Consider the following 11,222-nt stretch of genomic DNA (forward strand, 5'->3'; position numbering starts at 1 on the left):
AGACCCTTTTATGATGACAGCATTGATCCACTTGGGAGGCCCAGGTGCCACAGTATGATCAGCTCTTAAAGGCCTGGCCTCTCAGCACTGTTGCACAGGGTGGGGAGACATGCTCAGACAACACTGAAAGAATCTTCCTCTCTGAGGCAATATGACATGGGGACTATTCTATCAATATACATGTGGTTATCTAGTGTTTGTAGGAAAAGGAATACAATTTGAAGGCTGCACAGTCATCAGGCACAGTTAACACAATCAGCTCCTAGCAGCCTTGTTGGAGAATCAGTATTCTTACCGGGGAATTCTGGAGAAACCTAGGGGCTATTAGGAAATGAGAAATGAGGATGTGTATGTATTCCTTTACCCGCAGAGTAGCTATTAACCTGCATTGTAATCCATTTCTACTTTAAATCAGCCCATGGGCATCTGGTCTCTTCCTTACCCTTATTTTTGATACAGCTGAATGCCTTATGGAGTATCAGTAAGTAAATATTCAACAAATAATAGCTACCAGGAGAGGAAAACTAATGACATGACTCTAAGACAGTTGCGGGTCAAAGACAAAACACTTAGCACACAGAAAGTCAACCAAACATAATGACACTGTTGTTTTCAACCTCTGACTTCGGTATGTTCAGAGAGTGGACCAAGTTACTTATGACATTGACTGCACCCTTTCCCCTGACACTGCCAGTAGTTTGCTTTGTGCTTCAGTTCATGTTACACTTGTTTTCTAAGGCATCTGTTTGCCAAGCATTCCCACATTTGCGCTTTCACATCCTCCAATCCCATGCCAGTACAATCACGTGAACTCAGCAAATGTTCTTTGAAGACAGACATTTCTGACACATCTGCAAAAAAGCAGAGGCAAGCCATGGCTTCCAGAGTAGTTTCCACCACATGTAACTGTACCTTTAATTTCTTAAGTGTCCTTAACTATTCATAAATGTCTATCAAGAACTAATTCAGCTGCAAATCAGCATTGCTCCAGTGCTTTCAAAGCTGTATCAGTTATACACCAAGTTTCAGATACAGCCCGAGGATATGCCTCTCTTGGAGCTCCACCCACTGTTCTTCCCTTTCCTTTTCACTTTACCTTATTAAATATAGATTCATTAAAAACCTGCCTGTGCCTCACACTCCCTACCTAATGCCTAGAAGCAAGTAACAACAAAAGTATTTCTGATCACAAGTTGGATGATAAGGAGCATCCAAAATACTGTAAAAATACACTTAAAAATCAAGGGTTTGTGTGTGTGTGTGTGTGTGTGTGTGTGTGTGGTGATCCATACTTTTAGTTAGACATTCATGCTATGTATGCAACTTTCATTTGAGGTTTGTGTATTCAACTTTCAAGTTCCTAAATTTTATTTATGTAACATCACAGTCACAATAGTGTTGTTTTTATTTCCAAGAGAAGTCTCTTATGTAATATTTTCCAAGAGAAATGTTCTCACTTCTTTTCTGTTGTAACTTTGGCAACCCTCTGTTTCTTCTTTTTCTACTATAAGATCACAACCTCATCTATGCAGTGATCCCCAGTTCCAGGTTAAGATTGTTGCTTATACGGGTTTAGAGGCTGCACAATAGTTTAGCTAGCATTCAATTCTTGCAATTCATGCCTTAAGAAACACATGTTTAAACAAGAGGGTGAATTTGTTTATTGAGTTACGATGTAGCATGCCTGTGTTTAAAATGTTTCAATTTTGATTTACAGAGATTTCATTGATTCAGTGTTACTGACAACATAGTGATCACGTTAACATCACTTCTTTTTGGATGTACCTCATTTACAAAAACAAGTGATTTAGATTAAGTCAAGTCCTGTTTAATCCACAAGTGCTGGCCAGTTCACTGCATGCTTCATTCTTCTGGCAGCCCCAGTGGATGAACCAGACTCTGACTATCCACTGAGAACTCACTTACGTCAGTGTTGAGCTGGGTTTGAAGACCATTACAGCAAATACTTTTTTGTTGCCCTTCAGTTACAAGAAATATATGAAAGATTCAGACAGCATGATTAATGCCAAAAGCAAACTGTTTAATCCTATGAAACACGATGAAGTGTCTCAGCTAAGGTAAAAGATATTTTGGATTTTCATATTTGAGTAAGTATGTACTCATTGAAAAATCCAATTTCCTTTCTTGAAGCTAGCTGGTAGGGCATGCATGTTTCTTAATGTCATTTGGGTGATGCTCTAGGTTGATTTAGGAGCTTACAACTCTAAATTTATAAAAGTTGCAAAACAGTACAGTGTCTGGAAGACCTTCACTAAGTTCCCCCACTGTTGGCATTATAGGAGCTACTGGTCAAATTAAAAAAAATTTAACTGACTCTAGACTTTATTTGGACATCATCAGTTATGTTCTTAGTGTCTTCTTTTTATATCACAAGCCAATCTAAGGTATCATACTGCAGTTATTCATTACATCTCCCGAGTTTCTCGTTTTTCCCTCACTTTCCATGATTCTGACGTTTTGAAGAACATTACTCAGGTTTTTAATATCATTGTGATTGCATCTGAAGAGAGAAAGAGAGGGGGATTAGGTTTGGCTATGAGCTTTTAGAATACCAATGCTTGCTATTTTCAGCGAGTCATACCAGTGAGCATAGGGCATTTTGCTGATGCTGGAAACTCCTCTAGCTGGTGAGGGTGTATGTTTGAAGCTTCTCTTTGGGAAAGTTGCTACTCTTACAGTCTTGGGTGACTTGAGAAAATATAACAAGCTAAGTCATTGCTGTAGAAGAAGAGTTATGCTGTTACAGAAACTCAACTATGAATTCTACAACCATTTGCTGTGTTTCCTTTTAGAGTAAGTTTGTACCACTCCACAGAGTTTTGAAATCACTGTTCTACTGAAATTATTATATACACCACAGAGCTTTTTATCTTTGTCTTTGATTTGTGTTAGGGAAGAAGCTTCACCTCATGGCTTTAGTTTCTTATTCACAATTCCATAAAGATAACAATAATATTTGCTCTACAAGTATTGTTTCAAAGACTGACTATGCCAGTATTTGTAAAGTGCTTAGAAAAGCATCAAACAAATCCTGTGTGCCTTGGAGTGTGTATGAGGGTTATCTAACATGCCCTCTTGTGTGTGTGTGTGTGTGTGTGTGTGTGTGTGTGTGCGTGTGTCAACTCAGTAAGAGAGACAGCATGTTTCATGTTTACCCAGAATCCTATGTGCTGTTATAAGTACTATGCTTATTAAGGGTGGAAAAATTCTCTACCTATTTATGATTATTCCATATATGAAAGTTAAGACATCACACTCTTTGAGTGTCCATTGTCCTGCTTGCAAGATACGCTAGGGCAATTGTGGCACAAAGCCTGTGGGAGAAACCAACCAATGTCTGATTTGACTTAAGGCCTCTCCCAGGAGACAGAACTCACACCCAACACTGCTTGGATAACCAAGAAACTGAGACTAGATAATTCAGGGACATTTTGCTGTAGTCATAGATCAGTGCCATGCTCGGTCAACATCAGAGAAGTGTCCTCGCTCCTGCAGCAGATGGGAACAAATACAGAGGCCCCACAGCCAGACACGTATGCAGAGAACAAGAGACCTTGACACACACAATCCTAAACAGGCGGTCTCCAACAAATCCATCACCTTAGGGCTCAGGGAACCCTAAGGAGGAGGAGGCAGAAGGAGTGGAAGAGCCGGAGGGGGTGGAGGACACCAAGACAACGAGGCCCTCTGAACCAACAGGGGCACAGCTCACATGAACTCGCAGACACCGAGGCAGCGTGCACAGGGCCTGCGCAGGTCTGCACCGGATCATTTGGGCAAATGATTCCAGTTTAGAGTTTTTATGGGATTCCTGAGTGTGTGAATGAGCGGGTCTCTGTTTCCTGTGTATTCTTTGGGGCTCTTTTTCTCTTCTTTTGTTTTTTTCAATCCCAATATGTTAGTTTTTGATTTATATTATATTTCATTTTATTATTATCCCTTTGAAGCCTGTTTGTTTTCTAATGAGATGTAGCAAGAGAGTGGATCCTGATGGGAGGGGAAGAGGGGAAGAATAGGCAAAGGGGAAACTGTAACCAGGATATATTATGTGAGGGGGAAAATCTGTTTTTAATAATAGGAAATAATTATAAATTAAATCAGATACAAGGAAAAAGATAAGATCCTTCTCTCAATGTGGTTATAGTTAAACTTGATGGTTGACACCACTAGAGCTACCTTGTGAAAACTGCCACCCAGTCTATGACATCGATCATTTTCTGGGTAGTGGAACAGAAAGGCAAAAAGGCCAGTTGTTCATCCCTGAACAACAACTCCTATCCTGTGGACTTCTGTTTTGAGACAACAAATGTGCTATTGCTTTAGCTGTTGTCCTTGTTATTTGAGACATCATCTCGCTGTGTATCCTAGGCTAGCCTAGAACCCATGTTGCAGCTCAGGCTGACCCTAACCATGTGTTCCTCCTCAGATTCCAGAATGCTGGGATTATGAGCATACCACACTAGCCCCTTGCTTTCCTTTAAGACATTTCAAGTAGAGCTTTCTTTCCTTTGCTTCAGAAACATTTCTAACCAGTGCACTGTGGGTATATGCCACTAAACAAATACAAAGTAGAATTATATATAATTATATATGTGACATTATATATGTGATATATAAAAAGGAGATCCTGATTACATGTAGATTTGGAAAGGAGAGATGGATGGGATAAGAAAACCTAAAAAGAAACAATAAAAAAACTCAAAATAAAATGAATAAAGGGTCCAAAGAACTTGAACCAAACATGATATTAGGTACATAATGTTGAACAAGGTACTTGACCTCCTTAAGTCTTAATTTTCTTATCTAAAGATGGAATGGAATGATGCCAGAATTTTTCAAGGACTAAACTTAACAAAAAGTCATTAAATAAGTTAAGTAATAAAACAATAACCAAAAATTATAAGGGTATTAAATAAAAATATTAATTTAAATTAGAAAGAAATATGAGGATAAAATATTAAAAGAAGTTAGGAAAAATATGCTGCCTTTCTGACTTTATAAGCTTTATAAAGATAAACACATATTAAAACTACAATTAGAAAATAATGTGCCATAACTTTCAAACTTCAAAGAAATATTTTCATATTTTTGGCAAATCTCCCACTAAGCTTAGAAAATATAGTGGTGTTAGGAAGAGGAACCACTGTCAAATGTGTGTTGTTATTCATCGGCCTGTCATAGATTCTACAGCCTTCAGATTGATCTCTCATTTCCCTTTCCCTGATACAAATTTTAATCCTCCTTCATTCTTTCTAGTTATTCCTGATCTTATTGAAAGACATCTAGGGTAGGGACTGGTTAGGGAGGATGGAATATTATGGGTAAGACAGAGAGGTGAGAGGGCTGGGAGGAACAGTATTCAGAATGCGTTTATACACAGATTTTTAATACCAAAGAACCGACTTTTACTACAAAGACTATTAATTTCGTACATCCTTCCCAATAAATAAGACAGTTATTTTCTCAAATTTTCTTTGCATAGATAAAATGAAAGTGGGATGACAAAGTAATTCAATGGTTTATCCCTCTCATCACACACACACTCACATACTCATATACACACAAACATACACATATACATACATACAAGCACACATACACACATGCACTCACACATGTACACATACACACACCCATACACAAACACACACATACACACAAGCATACACACATGTGCTCTCACACACATACACACAACACACACACATGCATGCAAGCACACAAAGTATTCATCTAAGCTCACCTCCCAGTAGATTATACACGTTCATTCCTTTCAGAAATCCCTAAACACACTTTATTTTACTTTGCTTGTAAACCTTCGATTGATTATTGCTAAGTATGGTGGTTACATGCCTAAAATACCAGCACTTGAAAGGGTGATTCAGGGCATCTACTGCAGGTTCAAGATCATCCTAGACTACATAGAAAGTGTCAATCTAGGTTGGGCTACATATAGAGATTCTGCCTCAATCAATCAGCCAATCGATCAATCCATCAACCAATCAATTATTTTTTTAAGTTCTGCCACACTTTTCATAGCTTGAGAGTCTTCATGTTTCTGCCTCCTTTAGTACTTGGTGCTACTTTGGTTTCCTTCCTGTGAAGAAGTGGAGTGACAGGGAAGGGTATGAAAGGAAAACTGTGAAAACTGCTGGAGTCCACACACTCTCCTCATTGTGTTGCACAACAACACTCCAGCACACCTGCCCACTCTTGACCAAGCTTTCTGTCTGGTGGTGTTTTCACTCTGAGCACATGATACAAGGAGGACCTTTGGATACTGACACTGTGGCCTTGATATGGACGTTCTGCATTAGAGTTTGCTTCAGCATCCAAAAGCTGTTACATCCATAGGATGCTCTGTGCAGTTACTGAGAGTTAGGGGCAATGGATAATAGAAAAAGAACTGTGAAAGAAAACTTGGATAATACACCTTTCTGTTAGACTTTATTTTTCTTCCATGGGAGGAATTAAAACATGTTGAGTCTGTTTAGGAAATATTGAACAAGCTTGTGTCCATTTTATTTATTTGACAAACATCTGTAAAGCACCATGCAGTCTTTTACTGGTTCTTTTTCTTTTTACGAATGGAGACTCACATCTCATTCTCACAGCCTCTCTAGGGTAGGCATGGAGAGGCTTAACAAGTTGCAAATGACATGAGGAGACCAAGGACAGGCAGGGCTCTGTGCCCTGTGGTTGACTGAGGGCTGGCTTGTCCTGGCTGTGCTGGCCTGTGTGGAACACTGTCCTGGAGACGCAAGCCTCGAAAACAGGGAATTCATTTGGCTTTTTCCCACGCTCTGTGAGAGCGGTTTAATCCAACATTACTCTTAAAACCTCCGTACCCTGATGCTGAATCCAAGTTTTCTAAAACCTGTGGCCAAAAATGAAGCAGACATTAAGTAAAAAGATCATGAAATTCTCCATCATAAAATAGACATGTCAGTATTTATAGAGACAGTGAGACCAACACCCAAGACTTGAAGAGCCTTGGAATGAGACTTTAGATGTGATTTGTTTTTCTTCTCCAAGGATAAAGGGGCTGCATGCTGAGTACCCACTCCCCACTGTTCTTCAGTTCTGTTTCCCAAGGAATAGAGGAGGTGAGTGCACTAGCTCAGCCTGCCCCACCTGCACCTCTAAAACCTGAGCTTCAAAGATTAAGGCTGAAGCCCTCGTATTAGGAAAAGCAGACCTCTGGGCAGTTTCAATTTCAGAAGTTCTAAAACTTCAGAGGGAAGGAGGAAGTCATACCAAATCCACACAGAAGATGAGGTCATCTTCCAGGCTGCCCCCCCTCCCGCCACTGAAATGAGCACAGTTCAACAATGGATGCTGATCTCTGTTTCCCACCAAGTTGAAAGGATATTGCGAATGTATTTGAGCAGATGAAACAGTGGAACTAGCGTCCTCTGAAGTTTGAAATGCTGGCTGGGATTTTTATAGACCTGATCTCAGAATATATATATATATATGTTTTGTGTGTGTGTATAAAGTGTGCAGAGCTAAAAGAAAGTATGGGAAGGCAAGATGTCACAGGGTCTTGTGTCTCCATGCAAGTTGCAGTTTAAATCACATTGGGCAAGATATGAAACATCTAGGTAACTTTCAACAAATGAGTAGATAAGGAAAATGTGGAATGTGCACATAGTGGGGTTTTATTCTGACCTAAAGAATGAACTTATTTACCGGAAAATGGATGGAACTAGAGAACACGCCAAGCAAAGACAGCCAGTTTCAGAAAGACAAATATGGCATGTTTTCTCTCACATGGGGATCTAGGTTTCTGTGTATGTGCTTATAAGATATAAAGAGGGGGGCCGGGCGCTGGTGGCGCATGCCTTTAATCCCACTTTAATCGGGAGGCGGAGGCAGGCGGATCTCTGTGAGTTCGAGACCAGCCTGGACTACCAAGCGAGTTCCAGGACAGCCTCCAAAGCCACAGAGAAACCCTGTCTCGAAAAAACCACACACACAAAAAAAAAGATATAAAGAGGGGGAAAAGGGGGCCAACTGGAAGCAGGGGTGGGGGCAGCCATAGGGAAGGGCAGTGCCGGTAGTGAATATGAGGGAATTCAGTGGTGTGTTTGTGTGTGTGTGTGTGTTTGTGTGTGTGTGTGTGTGTGTGTGTGTGTGTGTGAAAATGCCAAAATAAAACAAGTCTTCGGGTGTCCGACTAAGATTTTGGCTTTGGAACCTCGCCTTAAAAACAATTAAGGACAGAAATACACACAAGACGACTTGGTGGAAAGCTCGGCTCTCCCTGCTCTTCCTGAATGGCAAATGCTTCAGCCTCAAACTGTCACATAAATGCTTTTCTCTGTTGGCCTCTCGCCACCCAGTGGCGGATTTATTTCTACCTTCAACCTTAGCCCTCCAACCTCTCTCTTCCTTGCTCCAAAAAGATTTGGAGTCCCTACACCAAAGGTCACATCACAGGGGGTCACTCCAGGGTCGGCAACACTCACTGTCCATTGTGGGGGTTAGGAACTCGAACGTCCCAGGGTCCCCAGTGGGCAAGCAGGACCGGAGGGAGCTGCTAGTAGCACGCGAGTGTCTTCAACACACTCATCCCATGAGCCCAGGGGTGTGGCCCTGTCTTTCTTCTGACACAGGGACCTGAAGCCCCAGGAATTTCCCCAGCCCGGTGCTCGGGCTTTTCCATCCACTATGTATAAAAGGGGCTCACAGAGCCCTGGAGTCCCAGACCGCGACACAGAGCCTCCAGCCAGTTCGGGGGCTCCAGACTCCAGCCACACTTCGAATCAGCGCCATGGCCCCAGCCACCCAGCCACTCCTCCGTGCAGCGCTGCTTTTGCTGCTGCTGTTGCTGGCCACCAGCCACCAGGCTACAGGTGGGACCCGCGGCTGCCTTCCCCCGGAGGAGCCTCAGGCGCCCCAGCAGCCCACAGCCCTGCTGACCCAGTGTCTTTTCCCACAGGGGCAGTTGTGGCCACTGAGCTGCGCTGTCAGTGCTTGAAAACAGTATCCAGGATTGATTTCCAGGACATTCAGAGCTTGAAGGTGACGCCCCCAGGACCCCACTGCACCAAGACAGAAGTCATGTGAGTGTCTTTCTGGGCACCTCTGTTACTGCCAGAGTCTCCCAGACCCTCCTGCTGCCCCATGCTCACCCGATGGGACTTCCTACCTTATAACGGTCCCCCTTTCTCTCTGCAGTGCCACTCTCAAGAATGGTCAAGAAGTTTGTCTCGATCCTGAAGCCCCCTTGGTTCGGAGGATCATCCAAAAGATACTGAACAAGTGAGTGATGCTTCGTTTGCACTTTGTGAGCCTCTTGTGAGCCTCATCTGAGTCCCAGCATCTGACTCCTGAAAATTAACTACACCAGGGAAAGTCACAGAACTACCGTTGTGATTATTATTTTTATAATTGTAATAATCCTTCTGATAATTAGTCTATTTTGGTGCAGAAGGATTTTCCCAGGATCCTTTATCCCCTCCTGGAGCCTATCTCCGTTGTATAAGAGTAGGTAACACTGCTTTTTTTTTTAAAAAAATGTCATCTGTCTTGACCTCCCAACACGCGCGCGCGTGTGTGTGTGTGTATGTGTGTGTGTGTGTGTGTGTACAAACATATGCCCATTATCCATGAATCTTAGGAAAATTCAGCTTCAGACTTAATAAAAATGAAAAATAACAGCAGTTCATGAGCTCAGAGCTGCTGTGACAGACAAACAGCCGCAGTTTTACCTTTTTGAGACCCTGGGTCCCCACTTCTCCTCCACCCCGAAGGAGCACATCTACCAGGGCTGAAGTTTCTGCACTATGGCCACTGGGGCCAGGCTGTACTCAAAAAACCCAGGAGAAAGAAGAATGTTGTGCATCTGACAAAAGCATCTGTTTTCTCATGACAGCGCCAAGTCCAGCTGAGCCGGGAAGGGAGGAAGCCCTGGTTCTGATGGAGGACCTGCCTCCTAAAGCAGAGGAGAAAAGTGACCCCCCCCAAGGCCATCGAGATGAGGCTTCTTCTGCTTGCTTTGAATAACTCCTGAGAACCCATATTTGTTTATTTTTCCCAAATTCTATGTTAATATTTTATATGTAAAATAACTAAGGGTATAATTGAATCTGCTTGCAAGATGCCATCAAATTTACTGTTTATTTAATATCAAGTCTGAGTTGAACCAGTCCTCATTCTTAATTGGGAGGTTAAAGGTTTCCATATTCTCTCAGGGAATTATATTAATATTTCTGAGGCAGTTATTCCATGCTGACCATTGTGTTGGTAGCTGGGGTAGTGAATGGGCAAAGGTAGTCATTTCGATGTAGGATGAATGTGTGTGCACATCTACTTTGTACTGGTAAAAGACTATCAGTTGTTATTTATTGAAATGGTTTTACAGCATCACAGGGAATGATCAATTTGTGTTGAAGCTTTAAGAACTGCAATGTTCTATATATGCCTTAGACATTTTAAGTGATTTCTGTAAGACACAATGCCTATTTAATGTCTTAGAACTGAGAGTTTTAAATATTTATTGGTATTTTTACAAAGAGTTTGAAAATAAAATATTTAAAAGTACTGTTTGTTTTATTTCCTTGGAGGGCTAAAGGTTAACCCTAGGATCTACATCAGTGTTTCTCAAGTTTTCTTCCTGCTTCTTAGGCATTCAGTTGGTTACAAAAATAAACCACACTGTAAGTCATGTCTCTGTTCACTTGCTGGTGGCTCTCATTCCCCACCCAAGAATGAACATTTCCCGGTACTGACTCCTAGGAGATCCCCGCATCCCCACTTCTAGTTCCAGGGCATCTTATGCTCTCTTCTGGCCACCATTGTTCCCAGGCACTCACATGGTACACAGGCACACATGCAGGGTAAACATCCATACAAACAAAATACTTAAAAAAAATAAGTTTCTTAGGACCTTGCCACCCAAGTTTGTCTCTTAAAATATATAGGTTCTTGTAGCCAACTAAAAGGACCTGATTCCATTGCTTTTTCTAAGTAATTTTTCTTTCTTTTTTAACTTTATATTTTTAAATGTATTTATTTTATAACCCACCTGTAGCCTCTGCTCCCTCCTTTCCTCCCACTCCCCCTTCACTCCTCTCCATCCCCCCATCAACCCATGCCTCCTCTTTATCTACTCAGAGAGGGGCAGGCCTTCCATGGGCTTCAGCAAAGCATGGCATATCAAGCTGCCATGAAGGGAAGCACCTCCCTCTGTATTC

At 41.7% G+C, this 11,222-nt stretch overlaps 1 protein-coding gene across 1 annotated transcript; it reads left to right on the plus strand.

Moving 5' to 3' along the window:
• The first annotated feature begins 8,741 nt into the window (after positions 1-8,741).
• LOC101827575 (C-X-C motif chemokine 2-like) lies at positions 8,742-10,569 on the plus strand. Its single transcript, XM_040746603.1, has 4 exons — positions 8,742-8,879; positions 8,966-9,089; positions 9,205-9,288; positions 9,902-10,569. Exons 1-4 carry the CDS (start codon positions 8,798-8,800, stop codon positions 9,915-9,917), a joined length of 306 nt encoding a protein of 101 aa, XP_040602537.1. The 5' UTR covers positions 8,742-8,797; the 3' UTR covers positions 9,918-10,569.
• The last annotated feature ends 653 nt before the right edge of the window (positions 10,570-11,222 follow it).

Source organism: Mesocricetus auratus, unplaced genomic scaffold (assembly GCF_017639785.1).
Source record: "Mesocricetus auratus isolate SY011 unplaced genomic scaffold, BCM_Maur_2.0 Super-Scaffold_100006, whole genome shotgun sequence".
Taxonomy (NCBI): Eukaryota; Metazoa; Chordata; class Mammalia; order Rodentia; family Cricetidae; genus Mesocricetus; species Mesocricetus auratus.

Coding starts and splice junctions, on each gene's coding strand:
- LOC101827575 (XM_040746603.1), top strand. CDS start 8,798: ATGGCCCCAGCCACCCAGCCACTCCTCCGTGCAGCGCTGCTTTTGCTG. Junction 8,880..8,965: donor CACCAGCCACCAGGCTACAG/GTGGGACCCGCG, acceptor CTTTTCCCACAG/GGGCAGTTGTGGCCACTGAG. Junction 9,090..9,204: donor TGCACCAAGACAGAAGTCAT/GTGAGTGTCTTT, acceptor TTCTCTCTGCAG/TGCCACTCTCAAGAATGGTC.